At 53.8% G+C, this 13,523-nt stretch overlaps 2 protein-coding genes across 2 annotated transcripts in view; both read right to left on the bottom strand.

The window, feature by feature from the left end:
* Positions 1–13,523, bottom strand: part of LOC139604076 (uncharacterized) — a 1,261,625-nt gene that overhangs the window by 1,212,269 nt on the left and 35,833 nt on the right.
* Positions 7,385–9,780, bottom strand: LOC139604055 (olfactory receptor 14A16-like). Its single transcript, XM_071455042.1, has 2 exons — positions 9,765–9,780; positions 7,385–8,340 (listed from the first exon to the last, which is right to left on the bottom strand). Exons 1-2 carry the CDS (start codon positions 9,778–9,780, stop codon positions 7,385–7,387), a joined length of 972 nt encoding a protein of 323 aa, XP_071311143.1.

Raw genomic sequence — 13,523 nt, forward strand, 5'->3', positions numbered from 1 at the left:
GGATTTCACCTGCAACATTGCCTTACTGTGAGAGACCGGAGGAGAATGGTGGCTCAAAACATTTTGTGTGTGGGGGAGAGCAGGGGGCAGGTCCAGCCTTGTCCTGCCCTGGAACCCCAATCCCCCCAGAGCCTCTATCCCAGCCCAGCAGTGGCTGCCAGTCCCTGGCACAGCACAGGCAATGCTCCACAGCCACCTCTGCAGCCCCAGCCCAGCTCCTGAGGGACCAAATGAGCCCAAGCCCCACCTGGGGGAAGGGCCCAGGGAGACCAAGGGGTATTGAAGGCTGAACACAAGTCAAGCACACATCTTGACCCTACCTCCTCTTGGAATTTCCATCTGAACAGTGCATCTCTATATCACATTTTTCTCTCATCCTGTGTCTTCTTCTATTTTTGTCCCCTTGCAAATTTTGACTAAATTAAAATTGAACAAACTACGAGTTTGTGAAGTTGAATGGGCCAAGTTAATGCTTTGAGAAGTGTTTTGTGTTGATTGAATGTCATATTAAACCTTTTGCCAAAGTTTCTCTGATTTTCTAAATTTGCCAGTAAAGTCTGTTTTGTTGCTTTGAGCTCCTGACAATCCCTTGTTGGTATTTCTCCAACTCAGAAGACACAAACAAATGTAATTCCTTTTAAATGTCTCCTTGAGAGAGTTGTTTTAGGGATGGGAGTCAGGGCTTGTGAGTCCTGCTTGGCCCAGCCCAGGCAGGGCTTTCCCAGCCACATTCCACACTCCATTGCCCAGCTGGAGCTGCTGGTGCCTCTGAGTTGTGCTGCCCCAGCCCCAGGGACGCTCTCCTTGTCTGCCCATTCCCCCACGGTCTCTGGGCAGGGATGGCCTCACTGGGGGCTGCTGACATCCTCAGCAACTTGGAGGCTGCTGCTGAATTTCACTGCTCCAGAGGCTTGTTCAGCCTTCAGCTCTTCAGTGCAGGAATTCAGTGTCCCAGGGCTCATGAACATTCAGAACACCTGAACAAGCCAAGCCTCTGGGAATCATTTGATTTTAATTTTCAAATCCTTTCTGGTTAAGTAGATCTCAGTAGTGTATTGAAACTGAATACATGATATTTAAAAAGACAGCGAGAAAAGATTTTTTAGGTCCTGTTTAGTTTTGTTTTCCAGTTAATTCACTGATATGTGCAATCTCCAATTGACACTGAATCCAAGCACCTCCTCATGCAGTTTGGATATAAAAATCAAGACCCTTCATGGCTGACAATCAATCAGACTCTGTCCCTACCCCCAGCCCACCATTTCCCCCATCCAAGCCCTGGCACTCAGAGCAGCCTTGTGCAAATCTCAGCTCCCTCCAGCCCAGGCTGCTCCTGCAGCTTTCAGCTCCTTGGCTCCCACTCCCACCTGCTTTCCTTGGAGAAGGAGATGCTCGAGACACAGAGGGATGTTCATTTCTTGTCAGCCAACAAAGCCAAGGGAAGGCACAGCTCCATCAATTGCCAAAGTCATTCCTCTGCTGGATATTAAATCCACTTTGCACAGCAGACAGTCTCAGAGCAATGGAAAACACCTTCTGTGCCCAGCACAGATCCCAAGGTCGCCCCAAGCCCTCCCTGCCCCAATTCTGCCCAGATTTGCTCTTTGCACACACGAGTCACAGGCTGAAGCCAGGAGCTCCCTCCATGCCCAGAGGGAGGAAAAGAGAGAAAGGGGATGAAGAGCTCTCCTGTGCAGAGCCAAGGTCCAAGTGCAGCCCCTGCAGTGGGAACCACAACTCATCAGGTTTGTGTCCTTTGGGGGTCAGGAACTGGTGACACTCAGAGGCATAGAAAGGTTTCTTGCCAGCAAACACAAGTTGAACATTTGGACAGTTTAATAACCATCACAGCTCTTCCCTCAGTTCTCTGGGATGTCCCAGCAGCATCTGACATGTCCAGGTCCCCAAGGCATTTCCGAAAAGGAAAAGTTCTAGACAAGGACATAAGAAAACAAAATTCTGTGATAGATATAAACACAATTAAGATGTTGACTAATATGGTATTTATTTTAACATCAGAAAGACTGGGCAACTTCCTGGAGCTTAAAGCATGAAACCAGTCAGTCGAGAGGCACTTGAATGACCAGAGAGCATCTGGAGGACGAAATCTGGGAGCAATGGAAAGGACATAGATCCAGCCAGTCTAGTGAAGAGATGGCCACTTACACATGGCCGTTTCATCAGGAGAGCTAAAAACACCTGATGAAAAAAGGAGATTAAATAATAGACTGAATATTGGTGACACAAGTAGATGGAATCATCAGCATTTCTTCTCCTGCCATTAGTAGAACAATCCAGTAGATCCAGAAAATTCCTGTTCCTGATGGGAAAACATTGCATTTCTCAAAAGAACTCAGATTACCTACATAATAACGATTTTCTTGTATATTAGGAAACAAACAGGCATTGACACCTGTGCCCCTTTCCAGGCTGACATCAGTTGTGTGCCCATGGACAGGCAGTGCCACTTGTGCCCTGAGGTGCCCAGCTGGGATTGGATCTCTCCCAGAGCACCTCAGGGAGAGCAGAGCACCTTGCAAGCTGCAGGTCCCTGACAGCCCCACAGGGCTCCTGTCCCATCAACATCTGCTCTGCTCCAGTCTGAAACAGGGCCCAGCATGGTGCCGGGATCATCAGAGAGCTGAGGTGTGTGCTGGAATTCAATGGCCTCCCCATCCCACAGCAGCCCTGCATTTCCCTGCTGCAGCCTTGGTCTCCAGCCCAGCCATGGAGGCTCTTTGGGCTCTGGAGTGTTGCTGCAGCCCCCAAGGGCAGCTGAGCTCTGCCTTTGGCACAGTCAGGCCTGGCCAGCGCAGGCCATGCTCAGCAATTGCTTGTGTGTGCCTGGCCTTGCTGTCAGCCCTGGCAGCGGCTGCGTGGCCCCTTTGTGGCCCTGTGCTGGCCCAGCCATGGTGGCCCAGCCCCTGTGCAGGCCCAGCCCAGGCCAGGAGCATTGCGGCTGGGAACGGCCCCTGTGCCGTGGTGCCCACAGCAGCCTTGGGGCTCTGTGCCCCATGGCCTCCCTGCTGGGCAGCCTCTGCCAGCTCCTGCAGAGCCCCTGGCACCTGTGGGGCTGCACAGACAGCCCTGCCCCGGGCTCTGCCGGCCTCTGGGCCAGCAGAGAGGCAGCCAGGGCTGGCCATGGCCGGGAACAGGCCCTGAGCCCCACAGGAGGATGGAGCTGGGCCACAGCCAAACTCAGCCCAGGCCAAAGCTGGGCTCAGCAGCCAGGGCTGCTAACGCATGGGCACAGAGGCTGGCACTGACAAATGTCCTGGGCCCCCTCCCTGCTCTGTCCCTGCCACCAAGGGCACAGAGCAGCCTCCTCTCTGGGCCACTTGCCTGTTTGCAATGCCTTGCACAGGCGCTGGCCCTGCCCCACAAGGCCTGGCCTGAGTCCTGCCCCTGCACGCTCAGCCAGGCTGAGATGGACACTGATGGTTTCTGGGCCAGGCTCTCGGAGCCCAGCCCAGCTCCCTGCAAGCTCTGCCAGCTGCCCTGAGCTCTGGGCAGCACCAAGGGCCTCTCTGAGCCCAGCCCAGCCCAGCCGGCTCTGGCCCCACAGCTCTGCTCAGGCCAGGCTGCTCTGGGCCCTGGCCCCACGGCCTCAGCCCCTGCCAAGGGCACAGCAGCAGCTGCAGCTGCCACAGGACTCAGCCCCAGCCATGGGGGAAGGTGCTTGGCCAAGGCCAAAGGAGGCTCCCTGGCTGCCCTGCTCCCCTCGGCCTGAGGTGCTGAGAGCTCTGCAGCCCCTGCTGCCATCCCATCTGCCCAGGGCAGCACAAGAGCCCCGGCCTTGGAGCCCTCAAGAGCTGCTCCTGCTCCAGGCCCAGGGCCCATGCCAAAGCTGGGACAGCCACAAAGCTGTGCCCATTTCTGTTCATTGCTGCTCTCATGGGCATGGATCCTCAGCCACTTGGAGGCTGCTGATGAATTTTATTGCTCCAGAGGCCTCTTTCTTGAGCTCTTCAGTTCTGGAATTCAGTAAAAAAGGTTCATAAACATTTGCTTAAAACACCTGATCAAGAACAGCCCGGAGGGATAATCGAAGTTTTCAATTCTTCTGTGGTTAATTAGACAAATTTCACAGGTGTTTTCAATGTGAATCTGCTGTGTTGAAAAAAAAAGGGAAGAGATCTGTTTTATTCAGTATTCTTTTTTCCTGTTTATAGTTTGGTATAATCAATGTCCAATTGATATTGACCCCCAGCACCTCCTAATGCTCTGTGAAGAGATATGAAAACCAAGACCCTTCATGGCTAACAATCAATCACACTTTGTCCCCACCCCCTCCCCACCTTTTCCCTCATCCAGCCCCTGGCACTCCTATGGATCAGGAATGGTGTGGCCAGCAGGAGCAGGGCAGGGATTCTTCCCCTGTGCTCAGCACTGGTTGGGCAGCACCTCGAGTGCTGTGTCCAGTTCTGGGCCCCCCAATTTAGGAAGGACATGGAGGGGCTGGAGCATGTCCAGAGAAGGGCAACAAGGCTGGTCAGGGGTCTGGAGCACAGGTCCTGTGAGGAGCAGTGTCTGAGGGAGCTGGTATTGTTTATCCTGGAGAAGAGGAGGCTCAGGGGAGACCTCATCACTCTCTACAACTCCCTGACAGGAGGGTGCAGCCAGGTGGGGGTCAGGCTCTTCTCCCAGGGAACAGGGACAGGACAAGACGACACAGCCTTTTGCTGCACCAGGTAAAGTTTAGGCTTGACATTAGGAAATATTCTTCACACAAAGGGTGATTGGGCAGTGGAATGGGCTGCCCAGGGAGGTGGGTGAGTCACCATCCCTGGTGGTGTTTAAGGAAAGACTGGATGTGGCACTCAGTGCCATGGTCTGGGTGACAAGGTGGTGTTGGGTGCCAGGTTGGACTTGATGCTCTCCAAGGTCATTTCCAGCCTGGTTGATTCTCTGATGATTGTGACACTGCAGGGCCCTGGGGAAGCAAGGGGCCATTGTGACACTAAGCAAGGGGCCTGGTGGCACTAAGGGGACCATGGTGACACTGTGTACGACATGGCAGCACAGAGCCAAGGGGCCATGGTGACACTGTGGGGCTGGATGGAAGCAAGGAGTCCATGGTGACAGTCTGGGTCCTGCTGGCACCACGGAGGCCACTGTGACCCTGCAGGGCCTTGTGGAACCATGCAGAGCATTGTGACAGAGCAGGACCTGGTGTCACGATGGGGCCATTGTGACACTGCAGAGCCCCATGGAACCAAGGGGCCAGGGCTGCTCCTCAGGGACTCATGGAATGAAGGAAACATGTTTGACACCATGGTGGCCCTTGGGACCAAGAGGCCATTTTGACACTGTGGAACCAAGGAGAGCATTGCTGCACTGCCAGGCCTCATGGAACCAAGGATCCATTGTGACACTGCAGGGCCCAAGGATCCAAGGGACTTGGTGACTCCAAGGGGTCCCATGGAATCAACGGGATATTGTGACACTGGGAGGCCTCATGGAATCATGGAGACCATTGTGACACACTGGGGACACATGGAACCATGGTGACATCAAGTTGTCTGGGAGTCTGGATCTGCTGGAGGGTTGGAGGGCTCTGCACAGGGCCCTGGACAGGCTGGATGTAGGCCCCAAATCCAACAAGGTGAGGTTTAACAAGTCCCAGTGCTGGTCCTGCACTTTGGCCACAACAACCCCTGCAGCACTACAGGCTGGGGACAGAGTGGCTGGAGAGCAGCCAGGCAGAAAGGGACCTGCAGGGACTGATGGACAGCAGGCTGGACATGAGGCAGCAGTGTGCCCAGGTGGCCAAGAAGGCCAATGGCTCCTGGCCTGGATCAGGAATGGTGTGGCCAGCAGGAGCAGGGCAGGGATTCTTCCCCTGTGCTGGACACTGGTTGGGCAGCACCTCGAGTGCTGTGTCCAGTTCTGGGCCCCCCAATTTAGGAAGGACACGGAGGGGCTGGAGCGTGTCCAGAGAAGGGCAACAAGGCTGGGGAGGGGTCTGGAACATAAGACCTGTGAGGAGTGGCTGAGAGACCTGGGGTTGTTTATCCTGGAGAAGAGGAGGCTCAAAGGGGAAAAGGCAGTGTTAGGGCACAGGTTGGACTTGATGATCTCCAAGGTCTTTTCCAGCCTTGCTAATGCTGGGATTCTCTAAAACCACCCTTGGAGCAGTTGCAGAATGAGCCCTGGGCCTCCTCTTCAGAAGGAGGGAACAGGGGTGGGCAATAAAAGAAATTTGTATCAGGAAAGAGTAAAGAAAGCAAAGGTGAAGCCAAGGAAATGCTGAGGGCAGTTTGGGGGTGGCTGCCAGGCAGCCCTGGCTCTGAGCAACAGCGTCTGCAGTGGCACAGGAAACTCCCAGCTGATGGGAACAAACTTTCTGGCTGAGTGCAGGGGCCAGGACAAAGCTGAGTGGTTTCCCTGGTGTCCCGCAGGCCTTGCTGGCCCCAGGGGCTGATGGCATTTGTGCTCCCTCAGGTTCATGTCCCCACAGCAACAGCATGGGGGTGCTCGCGCCTGCTGTGTGCAATGCAAACAGGGGCTGCTGAGGCAGTGCTGCCGTGTCTGTGCCTGCAAGGATGGGGCACCTGTGTGAGCTGGGGGAGAGGCCAGGGCTGCAGAGGGGGGATGTTGTTGGCAGCTGCATGAGGACGCTCTGGGACGCTGCCCTGGGCTGTGCAGCGCCCTGGGCATGGATCAGCTCCTGCTCTGCTGCTCCTTCCCGTCTGCCCCAGGGCCCTTGCAGAGCCCCAGCCATGCTGTTTGCCCCCAGCCTGCCCACGGCCAGCCTGGGGCTGCTGACGGGGGATTTCTGTGCTGAGCATTGGCCTGGCCGTGTTCTTGAGAGAGCCTGGGCAAGGAGCCTGCAGCCCCCAGGGCCTGGCCTGAGGCGTCAGCGCTGCCCCAGCAGTGCCCATGGCCTGTCCCTGCTGCAGCCCCGGCACTGCCACCCCAAGGGCTGTGCCCGGCCCCGAGAGCACTCAGGCCCTGCAGCAACACCAGGGCCACCAGGGCAGCGGGGCAGGGCCACGGCAGCAGCACTGGCAACACCAAGTGCTGCTGCTGCTGCTGCTGCTGGGCACAGCTGCTGGGCCAGCACTGATCTGCCCCAGCTCTGCACACAGACATTGCTGCTGCAGCTCCAGAGAAGGCAACAAAAGGGCATCTCTGCAGAAAACTTTGCTGGGACATCCTTTAGTTCCTTTAAAGCCACCAAGAGTGCAGCCCCTAATTGACACAGTCTGTGGCCACAGGGAAGGTGGAGAGAAACAAAATGAGAAATGGTTCAAAAATGACATTTCTTTGTAGACAATATGAAAAAAAGTAACACAAAGAAACAGAACCTCCAGAAGGAAACCAACAAGAAGTATCAAAGATGACTTTTATTGCAAGAGATTTGTAGAAATTGCCTAGGAGTTTACTGTTTCTGAAAGCATCCAGTCATCAGTCTCCACACTGCAGCCTTGAGCTCCTGGTTCCTCAGGCTGTAGATGAGGGGGTTCAGGGCTGGAGGTACCACTGAGTACAGAACTGACAGGGCCAGATCCAGGGATTGGGAGGACATGGATGGGGGCTTCAGGTAGGTCAAAAATGAGGTGCTGACAAAGAGGGAGACCACAGCCAGGTGAGGGAGGCAGGTGGAAAAGGCTTTGTGCCGTCCCTGCTCAGAGGGGATCTGCAGCACAGCCCTGAAAATCTGCACATAGGAGAAAACAATGAACACAAAACAGCCAAATGAAAACAAAAGACTAACCACAATGAGCCCAAGTTCCCTGAGGTAGGAATTTGAACAGGATAGCTTGAGGATCTGTGGCACCTCACAGAAGAACTGGCCCAGGGCATTGCCATGGCACAGGGGCAGGGAAAATGTATTGGCCATGTGCATGAGAGCATTGAGAAAGGCACTGGCCCAGGCAGCTGCTGCCATGTGGGCACAAGCTCTGCTGCCTAGGAGGGTCCCGTAGTGCAGGGGTTTGCAGATGGACACGTAGCGGTCGTAGCACATCACGGTCAGGAGGAAATACTCTGATCCAAAAAAGAAGAAAACCAGAAAGACCTGTGCAGCACACCCTGTGTAGGAGATGTCCCTGGTGTCCCAGAGGGAATTGTGCATGGCTTTGGGGACAGTGGTGCAGATGGAGCCCAGGTCAGCGAGGGCCAGGTTGAGCAGGAAGAAGAACATGGGCGTGTGCAGGTGGTGGCCGCAGGCTACGGCGCTGATGATGAGGCCGTTGCCCAGGAGGGCAGCCAGGGAGATGCCCAGCAAGAGGCAGAAGTGCAGGAGCTGCAGCTGCCGTGTGTCTGCCAATGCCAGCAGGAGGAAGTGCCTGATGGAGCTGCTGTTGGACGTTTGCTGGTGCTGCACATGGGAACCTGTTCATGGAGAAAAGGACAGTGAAGAGTTAGAGGAGATACCTGTAAACAAAATCAAAGCCATTTCCCATACACCTACCCTGGAACGCACACAGATACACTTATGTTTTTAAGAATTCTGGTGTTTTCTTTAAAGCTTCCCCATACCTCTGCTGGTGTACTTGAATATCAGAAACCCTCAGCATTTCTACTGACCTTAGGGAATAGAGAGCATGTTCTGAGAGGCAAAGTGATAAGTGGAGAGCTAGTGGACATTGTCTGTCATTCCGACCTGTTCAGAATTTTGCTGGGCTTTAATCTTTGTCAGTTGGAAGGTGATCACCTCCCCATGTTACCCTTTAAAATTCCTCAGGTACAGCTTAGAGCAGATCTTTCCACCACAGCCCAGCTCCACATTTGTAGCCAAGGACTCACGTTGCTCATTTCACCAACCCAGCAGCATTTTTAGTGTCACAACACCTCTGCCTTTCCCCATCAATCTCATAACTCAGAGATGCTCTAGGACAGGTTTGCACCCTGGATTGGAGCTCCCAGCTTGGACTGAAATCTCATGGACACTTCCAAGTGTCCTTCTGATGGCATTGGCTGAAGGGAGATGCAGCTCCTTCCCTGGCTGCACTGACAGCATTGCCCAGAGCCGGGCCCTGGGGACAGCGTCACCCTGAGCCAGCTGTGCCCCTGCCAGAGCCCCCAGGGCCGGGCAGCTGCTCCCAGCCCTGTGCTCTGCAGAGGGAACTGGGCCCGGGTCTGCAGAGCTGCCCCATGGCTCTGCTGCAGCTCTGCCTGCACAGGAGGGGCTGCACGCCTTGGAGCCCCGGCCCTGAGGGCAGAGGCTTGGCTGGGCCACAGGAGGGAGGGGGCTTGTTCAGAGGGAGGGGCTGCACTGCAGGGGCTCCTGTGGGCATCTCTAAACTCTCCCTGCCACAGCATTGCTGGGCTTTGTTTTCTCTCATTGCCTGATCTTCTCTCTGCTTCCTGCAGATTTCCCTCCTGCAGGTGTTTCCCTGTGCCTGATCTCTCCCTGACAGCACCCATAGACCCCAAATCTCTGTGCACTCTCCTTGGCCCTACAGAACCCTGCCTGTTTGCAGGGCACTGGCTGGGGGCAGGTTCTGTTTGCAGCTTGGAGAAAGGACAGCTCAGGCTGAGCCTGATGGCTCCAGCAAAGGTGATGCTTCTGCTGTCCATGGGCAGAGTGGCTGAAACGACATTAGGGATCTCCTGTGAACCTATTGATCACTAAAAGGAACAGTTCAGATGTCTTAGACATTTCCAAAATATCATAATTATAATTCATAATTAATCTTTAATAATAATCCCCCCACTCCCTGCCATTCTCCAATATTAGGAAACTGAATACAAAGTCTTTGGAAATGTCTTAATATTTAATGAAATCCTTGTCTTGGAAATATTCTATGACTGACCAGAACCCTTCAGCATGTCAGAGTTTCATGAGCATTTCACCTCCCCTGCACCAGAAATACCCAGAGTTGTACTCACAGGCTCTGCAGGCATTGGGATGTTCCAGCTTGAGGAGATGGCTCCAGGAGCTGCAGCTGCACTGTCCTGCAGCCAGAGGTTCCTGTGCCAAGGGCTGGCAGTGATGGTGCCCCAGGCACTTCTCAGCCCCTTCCCAGCCCTGACTGATTGAAGCTCTCTGTGCCTCTGGGCTGTGCCCGGGCTGGCTGCAGGCAGTGCCCCAGCCCTGCTGGGCTGGCACAAGAGCTGCTCATCCAGAGAAATGTGCTTTTGAAGCTCTTCTTGGTGAGCAGGAGCTGCCTCTGGGCCAGGAGCCCAGCCCAGCTCAGCAGCACAGACACAGCACAAGGACTTTAATCAGCCTCTGGGGCTTTGTGCTCAGGCCCTGAACATCAGTCCCTGAGAGGGAGCTGAAGAAACCTCTCCAGAACTCCAAGGCAGAATCCAACTCCAAACTTTCTTGGACTTTTAATGGCTCCCACTGAGGGACACGACTGAGCAAGTGTCCCCAGGCCCCAGGCAGAGCAGAGAACTGCAGGCAGTGATGACAGGTGGGGACAAAGAGAAGCCAAGTCTTGGTGCCCTGGGCCACAGCAGGGTCTGTGCCAGCAAGGGCTGGGAGGAGACACCTTGTCCTGAGGCCCTGGGGCCTCCTGGCACAGCCCCAGCCAGGCTGGGCACTGTCAGCCCCTTGTGCTGCCCTCAGCATCCCCCCCTAGCCCACATCCCAGTGGCCTCAAGGATCTGCTGCAAGGAGTCCCTGGGGAGCCTTGCTCAGCAATGGCCCTGGGGGCTCCTTCATGCTCCCTGCAGGGACTTCAGGTTTTTCAAAGGACTTTGGGCTTGGCTTTTGCCTTGGAGTCTCTGAGAGGTTTGTGCAATCATGGCCTCCAATTATCTGCTGTAATTAGTCCCTGGAGAGGCTTTGTCAGGAACAACACTCAGTGGGGCTCATTAATGCTTCAGGGTACTCCGGTTATTTGAAGGTACTTGGTGTTTCCCTTTTGATACAGATTCTGTGAGAGGTTTGTGCAATCATGGCTCCAATTATCTGCTTTAATGAGTCCCTGGAGAGCTTTGTACTGACACTCAGTGGTGCTCAGTAATGCTTTGAGCTTCACAAATTTTTTAAGGTAGTTTGGAATTGTCTTTTCCACATTGAGACTCTGAGAGGTTTTTGGTCAATCCTGGCCTCCAGTTCTCTCTTCCATGGAGTCCATGAGCAGCCTGTGTTGGGGATGGACCTCACTGAGACCCATTCATGCTTTGAGACACTTTGGGGTTTTCTTCTGGCTTTCACTCCTGGAAAGGTTTGTGAAATCTCCTCTCAGGCCCTGAGGTTCCAGGGCTCAGCTCCAAATGCAGCACAGTGCTCATCAGGATGCAGCAAGTCCTGACAAACCATGGCTCTGCCTTGATTTCCCTCTGCTCTTATGCAGTTTATCAGGAACCTATCTGGAGTGATTTTGGTTTGCTAATTTGAGATTTCTCAGCCAATGCATCTATTAGTGCAGTGGGATCAATGTTGGCTAATTACCATTGCCCTCACTGGAATATATTTACTCATTTCCTGCTGTGAGATAGGATTAGGAGAAAAGAAAAGTAGGCTCAAACTTTTAAAAGGGTATATAGAAAAGTTTATTACCAGTAAATAGAAGAAAGATTAATAAGAATCTGAACACTTCTCCTCTCCCTACAACCTTTTCTTTCTTACTGACAATGCAAGGAGACAAAACCTGAAAGTTTCAGTCACTTTACACCATCTAGAACAGTCTTTCTTCAGTTCACTTAGGGAGAGGAGTCTCTCTTTCATGCTATGGAGACTTCTCCATAAGGAAAAAGTTCATTCGTGGCTCTCAATTCCCACAAATAGCAGCTGCTCAGAAAATCTGCAATTGTGAGGTCTCTCCCATTTTTCACAGCTTTTCCCACAGCTGTTTTTATGGGCCATGTCAGCTTATGGGGTATGAGTTTAAAGATGAGCTGTTCCAGAGCAAAGATTCTCTTCATCTATTTCTGAAATCATCTTCATCTCTGAGAACAGAGATCTTCTTCTTCTCTCCCTGAGGGCATAGGATCTCACCACTCTTCTCTCTTTCTCTGTTTAAACTTCTCATGGGATCACAGCTACTTCAACATTTGCCTACTTTAGCATGGAGGTTTTTGCAGAACAGGTCATCTCCCCATATTTTCAATTCGTTATAGGGAAAAAGAGAGTCTGACATATTAATTACATCCTTCTCCATAGCTTTTCAAGAGGATTTCAGGCTGCAAGATCAAGGCATCTCCTCATCCCTCCCATCTGGGGCTCAACTTCCCCTTCAGTGACCTCGGTGTCTTCATGTTGTTCCTCTGTGTGCCTGCAGTTTGTCCTTTTCTCTCACTGGAGGGAGGATGGAAGCACTGAAAGAGTTCATATCTCACCGGGGCCTGCAGATGGTTCCGTGCCCCCGGCCGGGCTCGGTGCTTGCGGCCGGAGCTGTTTTACAATGGAGGTTTCTGCAGCGGCTGCGCTGGGGCTGTGTCAGGATGGGCCGCGCTGGGGCAGGGCCAGGATCTCAGCAGCCAGGCCAGAGCACAGCAGCAGCACGGCCGGGGGCCGATGGCTTCTCCTGCCCCTGCCCGGGGCTTGCGGCTGAAGCCCAAGGGCGGCAGAATCTTGGCCGAGCCGGCCCGGCCCGGGGCTGCTCCTGGGGCCCGGCGGATCCTGGCTGGGCCCGGGCTGGCGGCGGGGCAGGGCTCAGCAGGGCCCAGATGTTCCCAACTGCAGCCATGGCCCGGCCCGGCCTCGGCCCCGCGGCCTCCCCTGCCCTGCCCGGCAGCCGATGGGGCCTGGCGGGGTCCCTGGGAAGGGGCCCGGCCCCACGGCAGGAGCCGCCTGGCCCGGCCTGGCTGAGACGGGGCCGGGTCAGCCTTGTTACCTCTGTGCCAGCCAGAAGGGAAAGAGACCCTCCCAGGCTTTCCCATCTTTAACATGTGTCTTCACAGAAGCGTGTACAGTTTCCTTAGCAGTTTAACAGATTGTCAATTCTCAAAGTTAATTACTGATTGGTTTTTTAGTCAGACACGGAGGAAACTGCTAGCAGCTTCTCTTGGAACATCACTTCCATGATGCCAAACCCTCACAACAGCACAGAGCACAGAGTTCCTTTGTCCATATGTAGTAGTCATGTGCCCAAGTCCTCAAAAACTCTTCTTGGGAGATCTCTGGGCCCTTTCCAAGGTTTTTTCAACTGAAAGCATTCAGCTCAGAGTCTAAGAAAATCACCAGAAGACATGGCCAGACTGACCTGTCTGTCCTTGGGAGCAATCTTTGGATATATGGAATTTGGGAGGCCAAATTCTAATTTTGGCCATGGACCATGGACATGAAGGTTGGTTCTTTTCTGTAGGAAGGAAGGAACAGAGCCCCAGTGTTTGCCAGGCAGAAGAGAGTGACCACCAGAGGACAAGGCCAGCCAGAAGTGGCAGGTTTTTTTCTGAGAGAAACCCTTGCATATAGGAAAATTTTTAGAGAGAATACCAATTTTGGCAATGGACATTTAAAAAGAGGGACAGTTCTTTTCTATAGCAAGGAAAGCACGGAGCCCCAGTGTTCCAGGAGCTGATGAGAGGCATTCCTTGACATTGCAACATCAGCCAGACCTGTCAGGTGGCCCTGGGAGGCCAAGCCAGCCAGACCTATTCCATGTTCCCTCACTTCC

Source organism: Agelaius tricolor, unplaced genomic scaffold, assembly GCF_023055355.1.
Source record: "Agelaius tricolor isolate 1412-34295 unplaced genomic scaffold, bAgeTri1.0.p SCAF_43, whole genome shotgun sequence".
NCBI classification, from domain to species: domain Eukaryota; kingdom Metazoa; phylum Chordata; class Aves; order Passeriformes; family Icteridae; genus Agelaius; species Agelaius tricolor.